Source organism: Microcebus murinus, chromosome 19 (genome assembly GCF_040939455.1).
Source record: "Microcebus murinus isolate Inina chromosome 19, M.murinus_Inina_mat1.0, whole genome shotgun sequence".
In the NCBI taxonomy this organism is placed as follows: domain Eukaryota; kingdom Metazoa; phylum Chordata; class Mammalia; order Primates; family Cheirogaleidae; genus Microcebus; species Microcebus murinus.
Window position 1 is genome coordinate 41,078,812 of NC_134122.1, and position 19,585 is coordinate 41,098,396.

The 19,585-nt window shown below is 39.9% G+C and overlaps 1 protein-coding gene across 3 annotated transcripts in view; it reads left to right on the plus strand.

The window, feature by feature from the left end:
• The window catches only part of DISC1 (DISC1 scaffold protein), a 308,753-nt gene that overhangs the window by 272,863 nt on the left and 16,305 nt on the right, over positions 1–19,585 (plus strand). For 2 of the 3 annotated variants that reach the window (XM_012738209.3, XM_075995460.1), the window contains exon 11: positions 9,498–9,774. In XM_012738209.3, the coding sequence (XP_012593663.2) occupies positions 9,498–9,774 (277 nt within the window). Of the gene's footprint in view, positions 1–9,497; positions 9,775–19,585 lie in introns of those variants that run through there. The other variant, XM_075995461.1, reaches the window with a different exon arrangement.

Below are 19,585 nucleotides of genomic sequence, written 5' to 3' on the forward strand. Positions count from 1 at the left end.
CAGATACAGAGGAGACTACCAGAAGACAAAAATATAATGTATAATATTTTAAACCTACTGAAAAAGATTTGATCCACCCAGTGGAAAGTAGGAAAAGAGAAAAAACAAATGAAATAATTAAGAAGTAGAGGAAAACTTCTGATCTGGTCAAAATGGCATGGACCCATTTCTTTCTGCTTCTCCCCACTAAGAACAACTGAAAACCCTGGAAATAATGTAAGAGACAATCAAAGGAGAGCTCTGAAAGATGGTGAGAGAAAGGTGGGCTGGTGTGGGACCCCAGGACTAGAGGAACAACATCACAGGAAGGCTGCCTCAGGGAAGAAGGTGACTCAGACCTGGAGTTTCCTGACCTCCAGCCAAGCAACCAAAGGCAGCCCAACTAGACTCATTCCTGCCCTGGATCTGATGGGAGGCCGCCAGGGGAGTGCTCTCCTTCTGCCCTGGCCTCAGTCTCCCTTCCCCTCCTATGGACAATTGGGAAGCCAGGGGCCACTGGCAAGAGGAATTCTACCACAAAATAAGTGCTCTCCACCCTCCCAGGTGTGGGCAAGGGGAATCCCAACACAACAAGCACCCAGCCAAGAGAGCCTTTTTGTCCCCAAGAGCCTGAGACTTCATTCCCCTACCAAGAGACAACCAGTGGCCTGGCCTGGGGGATTCCCTTTCTGCCCCTTAGCCAGCACCATCAGGGACTAGTGGAAGTCCTCATGGAGGCAGATAAATCAAGCAGACCAAAAAACAAAACAAAATAAAACAAGCAAAACCCCAAAACCAGTCCACACTGCAATGGCTTCAAAAATGAAAATGCCATTGGAACCACAGCCCACAAGAGTAGGACAGGACATGCATAATAAAGCTAAACAGGGTTATTCCCTTCTAAAATAAAAGATTTAAACAGAACTCAGAGTTTTCCTGCATAATGGCCAAAATGCCCAGGATATATTTGGGAACGATTCATCATAATAAAAACCAAGGAAATCACAGCTTGAATGAGAAAAGAAAGTCAACTGATACCAGCATGGAGATGAATCAGATGTTGGGATGATGGGACAAGAACTTTATACAGTCATCATAAAAAATGCTCTGCAAGCAATTATAACAAATGAAAAAAAAATAGAAAATGTCAGTGAAGATATAGAAATTATAGAAATGAAAATATAAAAACAGAAATAAAAATCTCACTCATAGGCTCAATAGTAGAGTGAAGGTGACAGAGGATAGAACCAGTGAACTTGGGAAAAAATCAATAGAATCTACACAGTCTGAATAAGAGAAAACAGATTGAAAAAAATGAACAGAGCCTTTGAGAACTGTGGGGCAATAGCAAAAGATCCAGTGTTTATATCATTGGAGACCAGAAGGAGAGGAGAGGAGTGTGGACTGAAAGAATATTTGAAGAAATGGTGGCTAAAAACTTCCTAAATTTGGTGAAAGACATAAACATACAGATTCAAGGATCTGCAGAAATCCTCAACAGAATAAATCCACACTAACACACATAAGTATCAAACTTATGAAAACTAAAGACAAGGAAAAATTCTTGAGAGCAGCCAGATGGTTTACTACCTATAGGGGAGCATTAATTTGAACAACAGTGGACTTATCAGCTGAAACCATGGGAGCTAGGAGGAAGTGTTACAGTTTTCAAGTGATGAAAAAATAAAACAAAAAACTGTCAGCCTGGAATCCTATATCTAGCTAAATTATCCTTCAAGAATGAAGGGGAAATAAAGATATTGTTAGATAAAGGAAATTAAAAGGACTAGTTGCTAGCAGATTAAAAATTAGCTAAAGAAAATTCTTGAAACAGAAAGGAAAGGATAAAAGTGTCTTGCAGCTGCAGGAAGGAAGATGGAATAATGGGAAGTATACAAATATAGTAGACTATTCTTTTCTTCATGAGCTTTATAAGTCAGATTTTAGTGATTGAAACAAAAATTATAAAATCATCTGATACTTAAGAAAATATTTAAAAGTGTAGAAGGTAAAGAGACATACGTGTAAGTGGGGTTTACTCACATACTTGAAGTAGTAAAATGTTAATGCCAGTAGACTGTGTTAAGTCACATATATAATGTAATATGTGGATCAACAATTATGAAAACTATACAAACATACACAATCTAACATATTATAAAGAAATTGTGATGAAATCCTAAAAATTAGGTTCACACAAATGCGTGATTTTTGGCAAAGCTGTCAAAGAAATTCATTGGAGGAACAATAGAGTTTTTAACAAATGGTGCTACCACAAATGAACATCCATAGGCAAAAAGTGAACTCAACCTAAATCTCACACTTGATATTAAAATTAACTTAAAATGGATCATGTACTTAAATCATGTACTTTTATAAAACTATAAAACTTCTAGGAATAAAAATAGCAATAAGTCTTCAGGACCTCTAAGGCAAGGCAAAGATTTCTAAGACTTGACACTAAAAGCATGATCTATTAAAAGGAAACATTGATATTAATAGAGTGAAACTCATTGAAGTTTGAAAAACTTTTGCTTTGCAAAAGCTCAGTGACAAGGATGAAAAGACAACCTAGAGCCTGGGAGAAATATTTGCAAACCATATATCTGACAAAGGACTACTATCTAGACTAGCTAAAGTCTCTAAACTCAACAGTAAAAAAAAGAATTAATCCAATTAAACATATGCAAATGATATAAAAAGACGTCTCATTGAAGAGGATAGACAGATGGCACTTGAAAAGATGTTCAACATCATTAGACATGAGGATGATACAAATTAAAACCCACAAGGGGATATAGTCACATCCCTATCCTAGTGGCTAACACAAACAATAGTGATAACACCAAATATTAGTGAGGATGCAAAGACATGAGGTCACTCGTGCATTACTGGTAGGAATGTGAAATGGTATGGTCACTCTGGAAAACAGCTTGGTGGTTTCTTACAAAACCAAACATGCAACTACCAAAGAACCCAGCAAACTGCGCTCTCGGAAAATTATTTCAGAAACATGAAAATTTAATTTCATACAAAAACCCATACACAAATGTTCACAGCATCTTTATTCATAATATCTCAAAGCTGGGCACATCCCAGACATGAGTGGCTGAATGGTTAAATGCACTGTGGTCCATACATAGCATAGAATACTACTCAGCAGTACAAAGAAATGAACAGTTGATATATGAATCTTCAAGGAATTATGCTGAGAAAAAAAAAAAAGCCCATCCCCAAAGTTAGATACTTTATGATTCTGTTTATATAACATTTTTGAAAGGACGAAATTGTAGAAATGGAGAACACATTCAGTGATTTCCAGGGGCTGGCAGGGCAGGGGTGGGGGGAGAGTAGGTACCTGTGCTTCTAAAAAGGGACATGAGGAATTCATTGAGTGTGGTCGTGGGTACTGGATAAAAATGTGTAGAACTGGGCACACACAGACACACACAGGACAAGAAATCCGACAAAGGTAAGTGGATTGTATCATTGTCAATTCCCTGGTGTGATATTATACTATAGTTTTGCAAAAGGTTACCATTGCAGGAAACTGGGTGAAGGTACCTAGGGTCTCTCTCTGTGTTCCTTCTTACAATTGTATAGGCATTTAATAAAAATAAAGAGGAAAGTAGGAAAAAAGAAAAAAAGTAAAATTTTTTAAAATCGAAAAACTTAGTTGAAATCAATCAGAAAAAATAGAAATAATTATACAATAATTACAGTTATTGAGAGTACATGGGTTAAAACCAGCAATCCGAAGATAAAATTGCAGAATGGATTTTACACAATGCAGCAAAATGTTTTCTAGTAGATTCATTTTTAAAATATGTAAAAAGATTGAAAACAAAATAATAGTAAAAAGAGTGTTGGGATATTAATTTTAATGTTGGACAAAATAGATTTTAAGGCCAAACATCATATCAACAGTGAATATTATCATATACAGCAAAAAAGCAGTTAAAAAATTTAATGGTTAGAACCCCTCGATGTCTAACATCATAATCTAAGATATATAAAACAACCAATAAAACTGTGGGAGGACATAGAGGAATCAAAAATTTAAAACACTCATCTCAGAAACCCATAGATGAAGCAGACCAAAAAAAAGCAAATATATAAAATTTTTAATAACATAACATGCTTTCACTTTACACTCAATGAACAGAACACTCATTCTTTCTGGACACATATGGAACATTTAAAAAAATCATTCAAGTACTAGAGAAGAAGCCTCAATTAATTTTATAGAGTATATTCTCAACCAGTATGCAATAAAATTAGATACTAATCTAACAAAAAGGGAGCTGAAAAAAAATCTCTTTTATTTATAATAGAAACTGCAAAACATACCACTATATAGTCCTTGAATTAAAGAGGAAACTATGAGGATAGACAATGAAAAGGCTGTCTTTGAAATCTTCTGGACATCAAGGTTGTCAATTCTGGAAATAAATCTGATGCAATTACAGGAAAATACTAGAAATGAATAAGTTTGATGATAGGTACGTGTTACATTATTTTCCATATTTTTCTGTATATTTAAAATATTTAATAATTTAAAAATGTAAATGAACATGTATTGGACATGGCTAAAGTATTACTCAAAGAAAAATTTATAGCTTTAAATACATTTATTAGAACACTAAAATATCAAGAGAGGAAAGTTAGAGAAAATGAATGAGTTAAGTATTTAACAGAAGCTAATAAAAAATAGGATAATAAATCCAAAGAAATGAGAAAAGAAGACTATAAAGATAAGAACAAAAATCAATGAAGTAGAGAAAGAAATCAATATAGAAGATTAACAAAGCCAAAGTTGGTACTGTGAAAAAATTAATAAGCTAGGAAACCTCAAATAACACTGAACAAGGTGAGTCAGAAAAGGAATAAGGAAAACAACAAACTGAAAAGGAGATTTACGAACACAAGTGATTTTAAAAGTAGTTTCAAAAATTATGGACAAATATGCAACAATACCTTTGAAACCCAGGAGAATTGAATTAATGAATTAATTTCTATAAAGGAGATAAAATGTTAACATGGACACAAGAAGAAATAGAAACCTCGAGTAGACTCCAAAAATTAACAGTACTGAAGTCGGTAGTGGTAAAATGTCTCCTCCAACAAAAGTCTTGGGAAAAGGATTGGTGACCCAAGAAAGGAATAAACAAGCAATAGGCATGAAAGGATAATTTACGGAAGAAAATCTGAGTGGCTATAAAGTGATCCCAGTGGAGAAATGCAACTTCAAACGAGATACCTTTTCACCTATCAGACTGGCTAAATTAGAAAACTTGAAAATACCCAAGTCCAGAGCGCCTGTCACTTCTCCTTTGGACCAGACCCCATTCCTGCCCTTCTGCTCCAGGGTATTGCTTAGAAAATCTACTTGTTTTTATTTTACATTGCCATAGAACACAAGCAGAAAGTGTACATACCATGAATGTACTATTTGATGAATTTTCACAAAATGAACACACTTGTAGAACTACCACCTTCAAGAAATAAAACACTTCCTGTGTACTAGAAACCCCATTATTCCTCTCCCTGTCATTACTTTTTTTCTCCCAAAAGTAACTGCTACCCTTATTTCTAATGCCATGGATTAGGTTTGCATATTTTAAAATATAATATAAATGGAATCATAGTACCTTCTTTTTGTCTTGTTTTTGCCCAAATTTATGTTTGGGTTCATCCATATTGTTGTATATAGCATTAACCTATTTACCTTCTTTGCAGTATGACATTCTATCAAATTAATATTGCACAATTTATTTATCCATTCTGCTATTTATGGTCATTTGATTCTCCCTCACCCAGGTTTTGTAACAAATAACGTTGCATGATCATATACACAGTTGACCTTCATTATTCATGGATTTTTGTATTTGTGATTCACCTACTCTCTACAGTTTATTTGTAAACCCCAAAATCATTATCTCTGAAGTTTTCACTATCATCTGTGAACACACAGAGACTGGCAAAAAACTTGAGTTTCCTGACATGCAGCTCAGGTTGAGCAAAGCGATGCTCTGCTTCATATTTCAGCTCTCATATTGTAAACAAATGTCCTCTTTTGCTATCTGTTTAGTGCTATGCTTTTCTCATTGTTGTGCTCTTTTCTTTTGTGGTGGATTTCGATGTTTATAATGGCCCCCAAGTGCGGAGCTGATAGTGTTGTCCACTGTGACCCGACACTGCGATGTTGCCTTATGAAGAAAATATGCATTAGAAAAGCTTCATTCAAGCATGGGTTATAGTTCTGTTGGCCATGAGTCCCATGTTAATGAATCAACAACAGATACTGCATAGGATGTCTTTAAACAGAAAAACACATAAAACAAGGTTATGCATTGATAAGTGGATGAAAATGTCGTGACCAGAGGCTCACAGGAACCTAACCTGTATTTTCCCCGGGAGCGATGGTGTAGTATCCACTAATTCAGTGCCTTTGGTGACTTTATAGAGCTTATGCTATTATGAATAACAGGATCAGCTGTGAATGCATGTAGTTGAATATATAACTAGGGATCATGTCGCTGGGTCATGTGATTGATATATGCTCTACCTTAATGTATCGATCAAAGAGATTTCAAAGGCGTTTCATTCATGCACAGTCCCACCAGAAGCATATGAAAGTTTTCATAGCTCCCTGTCTTATCCAAAACTTGGTATTGTCAGGCTTTTAGATTTCAGCCATTTTGTTGATATGTAGCATATTATGATGTGATTTAATGCGTATTTTCCTGATGATCAATGGCATTTGAGCATCTGTTCTTAAGTTCCTTATTGGCCATTCAGATCCCCTGTTTTATGAAGTGACTGTTCAGTCTTTACTGCCCGCCCCCTTTTAAATTGGGTTTTCCGTTTCTTTCTTACTGACTGGTCAGAGTTATCTTTATATTCTGCAATTAGCCCTTTGTTGGTTATTACAAATAATTTCTCCTACTCTGTGACTTGCAATTTCATTCACTTGGTTCTTTTTGATCTATACGTCCTTAGTATTAATGAAGCCAAATTTATCACTCGTTTTCATTATGGTTAGTACTTTTTACATTCTGTTTATATTATTTTTACGTTATTTTTATGTTCTGCTTGCCACAAAATTATCATGATATTGTCCTATGCTAAGTTTAATTGTTTTATCTTTCACATTCTGATCTACAATCCACCTGATATTGATATTTGTATCACATGAGCCAGTAATCATAATTTGATTTTTTTCCTATGATGTTATCCAATTGACATAATATTAGACAATATGGTCAAAAAATTGTCCTTTTCTCACTACATTTTATATCTAATAATGCTTTGCTGTTATATCATTTCTATCCTTTTACTTATAATCTGTATCATTCTATTTAATGTATGCCTCTTGTAAACAACATATAATTGGATTTTGATTTTTTATTTTAATCCCAAATCTTTGCTTTTTAAATACAGTATATATCTATTTATATTTAATGCAATTTCTGATGTAATTTTAGTATTAATCTTTCTATTTTGCTATTTTTCCTATCTGTATCATATTCATTCCTGTTTCCTTTGTTGCTTTTGTTAAAGCAGTATTTAATTAATTCTTCTTAATTTCCCCCATATTAACTGAACAAAGAATTCTTTTAACTTCTGTGTTTTATTTTTACCATGAAGAGTTCAATATGAATCCCTGAATTTTTAGCCTAATATAAATGAGTACTTTTATTACTTCTAGGATAATGCAAGTACCTAAGAATACTGTAATTCGTTTTATTCCTTCTTTCGCCTAGTGCTGGTGGTCATGAATTTTAATTTTAAATATATCTTAGAGCAGAAAAATTATTATTGCCATTTTGTACATTGATCTTCATGTCGGCTTACCCACATATTTATTCTTCCCATTGTTCTTCATTCCTTCACACATGTCCTTGCTTCTGTCTGGGATTATTTCCTTTATTATGGATATATTGCCAATGAATTCTCTCAGATTTTGTTTATCTTAAAATGCCTTAATTTTACTTTTATTTTTGGAGAAAATTCAAAATAATTGTACAATTCTAGATTGGCAGTTAATTTCTTTCATCATTTTTAAGATGTCGTTTTATTTTCTCCTAACTTTCACAATTTCTGTCACTAATAATTTTGTTCCTTTGAAGTTAAGGTGTGTTTTTTTTTTCCTCTGGCAGCTTTTAAGAGTTTTGTTCTGTCTTTGGTGCTCAGCAGTTTCCTTACGATGAGCCTCAGTGTGTGTTTTCTTTGATCTTTTTCTGCTTGAGTTTTAGTGCTTCCTAAATGTGTTGTTTGATGTTCTTTGCCAATTTGTGAATGTTTTTAGCTGGTATGTCTTCTAATATTGCTTCTGTCTCATTCTTTCTTTTTCCTTCTAATTTAATCATTCATAGACATGGGCTTTAAAATAATTATGATTAATATGTTCAAGAAAATAGAGGTCATGGTGGAGAATTTCAACAGAGAACTGGAATATATAATGGAAAAGCAAATCAAAAGTAACTAGATGGATGGATTGAATAGCAGATTAGATACAGTAGAAGGAAGGATTATTAAATGGAAGATAGATCTGTAGGGAATATCTAGCATAAAGTGGGATATATGGGTGAAAAAAATATATTTTCATTGAAACTTCCAGATTTTTAGCTTTCTGTGAAAAGTCAAATTTTTGTCAATATTGAGTCTATATTCCCCAAAGCTTTAGTTGGCCTGAGCTGATGAGCTGATGAAGTTCTCCCTATAAAGGATATGTTCTCCCTTCTGCCACTGAGGCTGAATATCAGATGTTATGGTTTATATCATTCCTGCTATGCTCCACTCATTTACATTACATGCTGGGCATTCTGGGAATTTGAGTTCACGGTCCACGTTATGTTCTAGCCATAGTGTGGAGAACAAGATAGATATAAGCCTTACCCTCAGAGAAAAGTACCAATAATCACATAAATAACTAGAATTGTGACAAATACTCTGAAGGAAAAGTACAGGGTGCTAAGAAACCCATCATAAATTTCTAGTTGGGAGGCAGGGAAGGTTTCCCCCAAGGAAATGTTATTTAAGCTAAGATCTAAAGATAATATGATTTAGCCAGTTGGAGGCCTGGGCGTGTGTGTGTTGGTGGGAGATAATGGGGAAAGATGGTGCAGGCACATGCAATAGCACATGCAAAAGTATGTATTTAGCCAGGGAGAGTTGGGCAGGTGTGAGGACTCAAAGCTAGTAGGGCCGAAACATAGACATGGGCAGGAGCTGTGTTATATTGGGCCAGTGAGTCTGAAAAAATACACAGAATTTTGGATGGGCCTGTGGACTGAATAGCTAAGAAGGACCAACACATTTCATGGTGACTTAGTGGTATACAAATTTGGCCTATCTTAGTCTTCTGATTGAAATAATCCATCACTATGTGAAATTAAACTGTTAAATATAAAATGACTAGCTGACTTTTAGCCAGGTAGACGAGCTATTGACTTGGCCTGATGAAGCATCACTGAGTTCATTTTTATGCCTTGTTCCACCTCTTTGTGTCTTAGCTGCACGTGTCCTCTGCTTGGGAAAGTGTGGGAAGCTGACTTGGAAGCTTGTCGGTTGCTTATCCAGAGCCTGCAACTCCAGGAGGCCAGGGGCAGCCTGTCTGTGGAAGATGAGAGGCAGGTGGAGGACATGGAGGGAGCCATCTGTGCAGCCACTGCAGCCGTCCACCCCAGGCCCCACTCCGGAGACGAGAGGAAGACCCCTTTGCAGGCATTTGAAGAATGGAAGGCTCCCCCGATCCCTTCTCCACACTGTGCTGGGGGAGAGCAGAAGGAGGTCTGTCTGTCCCTTCCCCACAGCCTGCTCAGCTATGCTCTTTGGTGCTTTGGGACCACGTTCCAAATGGGGGCAGTAAATACCGGGAGGGCTTCCTATCACACCATACTAATTCGGTAAAGTTTTAGTAACTCTTGAATAACAGGACAGGATAATATAGAATTTTTGTAGAAGTTTAAAATATACAAGAAGAAAAAACAACCTTTGGCATATTTAGTTCTATTCTCATTCTAATTTAATGGCTAGAGTTAGAGTATACAGTCCAGTATAGAATTACTACATATTGCATTACATATGTCATATATATAACAAATAGTTATTGTATATACTATGTATTATATATGTCATATATGATATTTAATTATATATTTAGAATCTATATATTACAATATTAATTATTTATTAGAATGAAACATTCAAATATATGCATATATCCCCACGATTGTTTTTACTAAAACTAGATCATAATGAATGTTTATGATGTACTCTTTTCATATAAACAACAACTACTAATACTTGGCCTGAGATATATGTATCACAAATTAAGATGTGGTTTTGTTTGCCTTTCCCTTCCCCTCGCCCTTCTCACATTCCCTCTCCCATAGCTGAGGACCTTTTAATGAAAGGCCCTAGAAATGTCCCCCTACTTCTGTTCTATGGCCTGAGGCTTCAGAGCTCTTTGTCTGGCCAGGTTCTCAAGTGTTCTGAGTGTTAAAAGGAAAGAAATATGTGAAGTACCTGGAAGAAGTGCTACTTGGCCTTAGGTTGCATGGTTGATGTTAGACGTTACCTGTGCCAGGACTCACTGCAGGTGGGTGGGGAGGGTGCTGCCCATCCCCCAGGCTGGCCCCATGGCTCGTTTCCTGTTTGCACGACCATGGCCTTTTCAGAGCACACACTTGTATGGTCAGTCAACGCCTTCTGGACTGCTTAAAAAATTGATCTTTTAGCCTGTATTTGAATTGAATGACATTTTACGAAAGCGGCCATTGTCACTCTGAATCCCTGCTGATCCAATCCCAGTAAGCTCTACCTTGAGCTACCAACATCTGAATGCCTTTGTTAGCCCAGGTCTGCCAGGAAAGCCCGGCCCCCAGTGCTCTGGGTAGATAGAGGTGTTGAAGACCAACCACCTGCTGCAGGTGGATGGCTTGGAAGAATATTCCAGCATGGAGGGAAGTGCAGCCTAAGCAAGGGAATAGGAGCCCAGGGTGGAAGGAACCACAGGCTCTGAGGACAAGTCTCTGAAGGTAGGGAGGGCTGACTCTCCAAAGTGAGCTACCCGGAAAAGCTTGGGGTGGGGTCAACAGCAGCCAGGCCGGGCATGTGATGGTGTCTTCTGGGTCTTGACTCTGCTGGAGGTCAGGACTGATTCAGCAGAGCAAGTGTCAACCAGGGATTTTCTCCCTTCCTCCCTCCCTCTTGTAGGGGAGGAAGAGTAATATATTTTCTTCGCCTATGAAAGGTTCATGGCTGAGGCACCTATAGAGATGGATTAACAAGAGGAAAGATACACAAATCTGGTTAATCTAAGTTTCACATGCCATGGGAACCTTCAGAAATGAAGACCCAAAGAAACAGAGAAGCCTGTGTGTTTTGATGCTTAGATTTGGTGAACAGTGGACAGTCGTGAGGAAGAACGCTGCACAACAGGAGGATGATCCAATGGCAGTAAACTTGGGGGCCTCAGCAAGGTCTGTTTGTTCAAATTGTTTTCTGCACAAGGATATTCCTTTCCTTCAGGCACAGGGTGGGAACCTCAAACGTAAGAGTGTTATGACTTACTTTAGAAGGAGGTCAGAGAGTTCTTTTATGGCCTGTTTCAAGGATGAATGGTGGTGGGAGGGCCAGAGATACTTTCCTGCTTTTACTTCCTCAAATGTGAAAGTGCCATATTTTAGGGTTGTGTGTCCTGAACCTCATTACTCTCTTCCTCTCTCTTTCCCTTTCTCCTTTCCCCACTGAGCCCGGAGCCCTCCAGGCTCTCTGGGAACCGACTTTCCCAGGCTAGACATAGGAAGATTATTTTTCATCAATAAGATTATAAACACCTGCCAATTTCATCATCTGGCTATAGGAAAACACAGCTATAGTCGCTGACAGGTAGGAAGCTTGGGGTCAGGGATGGATAAAGAGTAGAGCCTTATAACAGAATGACCACTTGGAATTTTCAGTCAGGTAGAGGCCCAGGCTGTGACCAGAGCAGGGGTTCTATGGTGGCTACTGCCCCATGCTCCAGGCCCCCTAAAGAGCCTTCCAGATTCTCTCCTGCAACTGAAACGCTGAGGTTGTCCCGTAGTTTGCTGGTTGCTTTCTTGGAGTGGAGGCTGCTCTAGAGGAAACTTGAAAGCTTTTACTGTCTTGAAAGACCATCTTCCTGTTCCCGTATCACAGTGGTGAATTTCTATTCACAAAGGAGGACAAGCATTCTTTGAATTTGTCAGTTTCAGAGATTTTCAGTTGACATTCTCTGGGAAGGGCAAAATTATGGGACCAGAAATCACATATCCTATAGATCGGTTGTTTCTAGGTAGTGGAAAAGGAGAGAAAAACAGAAAGGAATTGGAGTGGGGCAGGGGCGGGGTTGTGGTAGATGTCTTCTGTATCCCAAGAAGAGAAAGATTCAACAAAGGGAATATCCTACTTGTCCTGGAGCCCAGGATTTTAGACGGCTGAAAAGCACAGAGAAATGGTGACTAAGGGTCTCATTAGAAAGGTGTTTTTGTTTTCCTGCCTGCGTTTTCCAGGAAGCCATTGCCGTCTGGCTACTTGTGCATTTATCCCGTGGCTAAAATGTCTATTTGCTTTGCAGCTCTGGGCTGGTTTAGCTTTGGAACTCCCCGCTGGGCCTTGGCCATCCTAGCTAGATTCTCTATTGAAGCACGATGCCCTGAAGGCAGTCAATTTCTTTTTGACCCAAATCTTCCATGAAAAATCGCTGACTTCTTATAGACGTCCACAGGGAGAGATGGGTTTTCAAAGCCTTTGCTGTGCTCATCTGGCCGATGCAGGGCCGTGTATTCTGGTGGTACTTTGTTCTCACAAGCGCTTTGTCATTAATTAAAGCTTTTCCTGTGTTTATGGTCCCTGCCAGGCCATGAGCGCCATTTCCCCATTTTACAGCTGGGCCCATTGAGGCAAAGGACTTTGCTTTGGGCTTTGTTGCAGAGGAAGTCAGCAACAGGGCTCAAGGCCAGAGTTAGCATGCACTTCCTCGAATTGCAAGAGCCCTTTTCTTTTTCAGTTTCTTTACTCTCTGGAAACAATCAGCTGCTGTTGGCCCCAGTTCACAGATGTTACAGAAATTGCACGGGGCCAGACAGGAGCTGGGGAGCTCCTTGAGCCAGGCTTCTTCCGCTGGGAAGTTGCTCTTTCAGACTGGCTGTTCTACCCATTTTACCTGTGCAATTTTTTTCTTTCTTGTCTGCAGCCTATCCTGCTGGGGTACTTTCTGTTTCTACATAATGGGCTCCCCTCCTGCCAAGCTCCCCGGGCAGTTCACTCCCCGCTGACTTCTCATCCCAGCTGCTTCCTTTCTGAGCCAGTCGCTGCCACCAAAGAGGCAAGTGGACTTATCCCATGCGGTGTTTGAGTAGCCAGCGTGCAAACGCATCTGCAATTAAAGGAATTAGCAATGAGACACAACCCAACAGTGCAGCTCCATTTGTTCAGATTTATGTCTCCAAAACTCGTTGCAGGTTTAGGGGTGAAAAGGTGAGATACCCTCCCTCACCCATCCTAAGGGTCACAGCCTGACACTCCTATAACAAAAGATAAGTTAACAAGAGAAAAGCATAACAAGTTTATTTAATCAAAGTTTTATATGACATGAGAGCCTTCAGAAATAAAGAACCAAAGACCCAGGAAAAATTGGGTATTTTTGTGTTTGGGTCTAATGAAAAATCAGCAGCTATGAAGAAACAGATTGCATAAACGGGGATGATCTAACAGTAATAGACTGAGCAGAGTAGGGGAGGTCCAGTAAGGCCTGTCTGTTCTGATACTTCTTAGACTCTCCACGTAGCATTCCTTCCTCCTGGGTATGGGGCAGGAATGAAGGAATGAGATTCTCCAAGGAAGAAGGGAGAGAGTGACCTTTCCAGGTTTTATGGCTTGCTTTGCGGGGAAAGGAGTCCTGGTTTCTGTGAACCCAGCTTGGGGACGAGGAATTCTGGTTTCTACAGCTCGCATCTGGGGTTGGGAGACAGGAGGGCAGGAGACAAGAGAGACCTGGCATCTGAGGCCTTCCAGTCTCCTTGAGTTCAAAGTGCTCTGCATGCCAAAGTGCCACACTTTGAGGCATCATGGTCCAAGCCCCAACGCAGGCATCTCCATTCCTTTGTACTCAATGTCATGTGAAAAGAAAGCTGGAAAAGGAGACCCATGATGAAGGACATGTGTCCTTCTCATCTCAGACTGATTTCTAATTCTAGGAAAATCTCTAATGGACAAAAGTGCTTCCTCTTTCATGGTGGCAGGTGCAGATCTGATTCTTTCTTTTCTCTGTCACTTACTAGCTCTGGGGTAGCTGGAAACTCACTTTGGCTCTCCAGGGAGCACGTCCTAAACTACATGATCTCTTGACGTCTCTTCCACCTCCAAGTTTATGCCATGGCAAGGGACAGGTGATCATTTACCTATCAGCTGGTGTAATGTCTTTCAGGATAAAGCAAAGAGCTAGGGCGTGAAGAAAAGTTCTACCTCCACTACATTTTGGAGTATTGCAAATCCAGCTGTCTCACCCAAGAGTAGAGCAGTAGAAGCAATCAGGATGCAATCAGGATTGGTGATTGGAGAGTTAATTAAAAAGTCAGAAAAGGCAGAGAATCATAGAAAATGATACATGTGCATTTTAAACCTTTTTTTTTAACTGAAAATATACATATTCATTTACTAATCATTTGATATAGGACCAAGCATTTTTTTTTTTTTTTTTTTTTTTGGGTCTATGGTCTACTGATTGGCATTTTTGCATGGCCCATGTTGCATAAACCTGACTATCATGCATCATCTACAATTTCCAGTTTTGGTGTCTTTAAGGTGGGCTGGAAAGTTACAGAACACTTGCCAAGTAATCCTCCCACTCTTAAATACTACTGAGTTTTTCCAAAGTTTATAGCTTTTTTTTTTTATGGAGACGAGCACTTTCTTTTCATACTAATATTTCATTGCTTTATGTAGTATTTAATTAAATTGTATAATTAGGATTTTTAAATATAACTGGCATAAATATTAATAGGTTCGGAAACAGGCACGACTTGAGCAATAGGAGCAGAAGTGCACTGGCTACCCAGGGCCCGCGCCTGGCCCGGCCTTGGTCACCGGGTTTGATGGAGGGGGCAGAGCTATGGGACAGAGAGGAGTTGCTTCTGCAGTCAGTGAGCTGGCTCCTGCTGGTTCTCTCAGTTAATTAATGTCATCAGCTTGTCAGCTTCCTTCACCTGCCTCAGGGAAGGAAGTGGACTCCTCTGATCTGCTGCTTTCCCTCCTTTTGGAACACTGTGGAACCACCTCGGTGCTCCAGGGCCTAACTGCGCTACTTCTTCCACTAATTAAAAATAGCTCCGCACTTCTGAGCAAAACACCCTTGGGGCTCTGGGAGGCTGCTTTCACCTTGGAAACTCCTTGTCATTGGCTGAGGAGCACTGAGGGATCAATAGCAGGATGGTGGCCACCTGGACAGCATCTGTAATGGGGAAGGGTGGGTTTATGCAATGAATGCGCAGCCGCAGCTGCGTCCTCCTCGGAGTAGCTGAGAGTCTTTTCATCCGGGGTGTCCCGTTTCTGGAAAATGACCGAACCCTCTGCCCCGTCATCATATCTAGGCTGCGTCTGATTTCTCCACCTCTTGGGGGCCAGGGCAGTTAAAATCAGGAGCTTCCCATCTGCCTATAAAGCTAGCTGTGAGACATTCCTACCCTTGCTAGCTAGGAGCAGGCGGGGCCTGGACTGGGGTTCTGTTAAACTCTTGCCTGGAATTATCTTACCTGTGCCCAAGGCTCGCCGTGCCCCCTTTCCCAGTGAGTCATGTGCTGCCTTTCCATTCTCTCTACATTGATATGTTTTCTTTGCCAGCCATTGGCCACTGCCCATCCCCCACCCCCATTTATTTATTGGAGCTATTGCAAATCTCATTCTGGGGACCTAATTAGGAGCCCAAGGAGGCCAGCAACCTAGGGTGGCCGTGTAAGAAAGAATAGTAGTCCTTTGCTCCTTCTTCTTTGTCTGAGGGATGCATCACAGCACCTTGTGGCGCCAACAGGAGATGTCACCAACCCGAATATCCCCATCTCTTTGCAGGGAGCTGCAGGTGCCCTACACTTTGCAAAACAGGAAGCATGTTCTTGCTAGGAAGGGCTAACCTCCAGAACCAGGTTTAAACGTTGGCATTTAAAAACAGGAATTATCCTTAGTTTCAGAGTTGCACAGTTTACAAAAGACACTTAGAAGTTCGATTTTTCTTTTGAATATAAAATGAGCAGGGATGAACTCTGGCATTTGATTCTGTTCTTACAGTTCCTCCTTACTCTTTGCAGTTTGGTATTTCTTACCAACAGGCACCTCAGAGAGCAAGTTCCCTGAAAAGGAATCCCCCTAGCTGCTGCCCATTTTTTGTGTGTGTACAAAAATGTCTTAGGGTTTGATGTTACTATCCCCAGAATATGAATCCTTCTGTTAAATGGAGATTGTTTAGGTACTAGCTGGCGACATGAATCTCATTTACAAACAAATTTTTCTTTTCTATAAAGTTCTTGGGGGAGGGGGGGGTTGGTTTTGTTTGACTGATGTTCCAGCTCAGTGTGCTAAAAGAAAAGCAGCCCAAACCCTCTTGAGTGATCTTGTAATAGGAGATTTGGCTTTTCAAAGATTGTCCTTCATGGGTACTAGAAACCACAGGCCAATGAACACATACCAAGTATCAGGCAATTTCTGTTTTCATCAATCTCTTTGGTTCTGTTAATTAGCTTTATTCAGAGCTTGTTTCTCCAAGCCTTTTTTGAAACAAGCATGCAGACACTTGAAGACAATTCATTGCTTGCTCTGAGCTAAAGAGGTCTAAATATTTCAGATGCTTTCCTTACCACTTACGACATCTGGATGCTTTTAAAAGGAATATCCACTTACTCAGGGTGTAACCATGTACTTCGGATATTTGAATGAATACTTGTATTATGGAGAGTAATAAAGGTGCGCCCCTAGTGTCTTACTTTGTGTCTCCCTGCTTAATAATGGCATGTACACAGTGACTGCAGAACCCAGCATTGTGGTGAGATGAATACTTATTATAAAATCTATTTCAAATAGATGTGAAAGATACTCTTTGTGATACATTTGTCTGGGGTAAATGTTCTTTATGTCGACAATAGTTTAAAAAGAAAGAGAAAAACCATATAGCATTTCTGAAATGTACTTGCCAAGCAAATATTTTGGGAAACAGCCCAAAGGAACATATGCAAGGCTGTGATTTTTAATACGGAACCAAGCAAATGCTTTAATGCGTCGTGCGTAAGCTCACGGATGGCAGTAATCACATCTGGTTGACCTCAAGCTGTAGCAGAGGGAATGAGACTTAACGTAACAAACATCATGAGGTTTGAGCTGCATTTTTGCCTTGTAAGTATGTATGTGCACAGTGTATGGTTTTTTTTATTTTTTTAACTTTTTAAAAACTTAGCGACCTCTATGGCTTGGAAATCTGTAAACACAAATGGCTTGACAGTCACGAGGAAGATGGGACTGCTCTGTCACCTGTCCTTTCTTTATTGTGTAGCCTGTGACTTTCACTGCAGGAATTAAATATTCTTGTGGATAGGCAACTACTGCTGATACCTTATTACTTGGCCGGAGAAACAGGGACCTGGGTGAGTCAGCTGAGTTGTAGCAGAGAGTATGCCGTCCAAGTTGAAGGCTCATGCTAGCCGTACCAATCCTTCCCCTATATCACAATTCCCTAGCAAGGGTGGAAATAATTCGTGATTATGCACAGCCTCCAGCACAATGCATTTCCCGCATGAAATAGAGACCTAAAAGTGACTTGTTGGTTTTCTCAGATTAATCTCAAAACCATAGCAGGATTTCTTACTTCGGTTATGAGATTTTTCTTGTTCTGTTGCTGGACACTTTTGCAGACCTCTCTCCCTTTAGAACGACTTTTGACAGCATTTTAAGAAATCGATTGTTTGAATCATCTTGAGCCAGTGACTTAACCCAAGGTGTAGCCCATCTGCTCAAATGCGTGGCAGATTCATCCACTGATGAATCACATTTCTGAAAACATACACGCTGTTAGTATGGAAGCCTTTCCTGAGCAGAGTTGGCAGCCCAGCAGTACCTGCCTACCTAGCAATTTAACCTAACCAGTTTCCTATTCCACGTGCATTTTCTATTCAGAGTAGAAGTAATAAATGTGATTTCCTCATCACTAGATACAGCCTGATGAGATATTGCTACGAGATACTTGCTCTTATCAAAAACAATCATTATTATTACATAATATATCCCCTATCTTTGGAATATGAGCTCTGGTTTTAAGAGAAGTGTTGCTGTTTTCCAAATGTCATAGGCAGAGACTTAAGTCTTGTTTATGGGAAATTTAACTAAGTAAAAAAGCCCTTGGAGATCCTGGCCATGGCATTTGTGACTGTGTTTTCACCGGTGCGTGTGGTTTTAGACATCTGCTTAGGCTAGCAACTAAATGCATTTTTGGATCTGAGTATACGCTTTTATAGATAAAAGTTTTTAGAAAGTCACTTTAATGGGAAAATCCTGCCCAACAAAGGAAATCCTATTTTCTGTTTTAAATCACACCCTCTGAGTTGGGTGAACAGGACAGAAATTTGACAGCAGCTCTAATTCAACACAGCTGAACATTTCTGTCGGACCATTCGGGCCTACAGGTTTTGATCAGGAGGTGAGTTAAGCAAATTATATTTGAAATACTGCCTGGCTGAGTTGGCGCTACTGAATCGTACCCGTGTGGAGGGACGGCAGGGAAGATTGTAGGGCTCTTTCTGAGGCCAATAAAAGACACGTGTGTGTGGCAGTGCTGTGGCGGGCAGGCGGGACCCCACGGCTGCCCTGGCGGCAGGAGCACTGTCTCAGACAAGGCTGTTCTTGGCTGCGTTGAGGCCAAGACATGTGCTCAGCATCCAGAAAGGTTCTGATTACTGGTTTTCCTCCCTGGCTCTCCACACCCTGGTGAGAGGGTGGATGTCTTGGATAATGCAGTCTGAGAAACAGTGGGGCTTCTTCAAGACCTGGTGAGATGGAAGAGTCTCCTTTCATTGCTCTAACAAATATTTACCGAGCACCTTTTAGGGACGAGGCAGGTGTCAGTCGCTGGAGCTACAGAGGTGGCAGGGCACCGTGCTATTGTCGTCTAGTCGGGGAGACAGGCGGTTATATACACAAGGAGGGACCTTCTCCACCCAGAGGTGGGTGAGGTGGGAGACTCAGGGTTGGAGTTGTCCTGGAAGAAGTGGGGTCCACAGGGTTTTGAAGAGAGAGGGGGTGTTGGCCAAGCGGAAGAACCCAGCCGTCAGCCCGCTTACCTCTTGCAGTAGCTTTTCATTCTGACCCATGGAGAAAACAGTTACTTCTAGGGCTAAATGATGGGATGGGTGTTTAGAAAGAAAAAAAAAATAATAATAATAATTTGAATTGCTGAAAAGATTGTCTGACAGGACAAATTACCGGAGAGCTTTCAAAGACACTTTGAAATGCCAAACAACCTGTATTTTAAATTATCCATGCAGAACTGCAAGTCCTGCAAAACTCCATTTCAGCTAGGAATCCCAGGGACTTTGTAGTG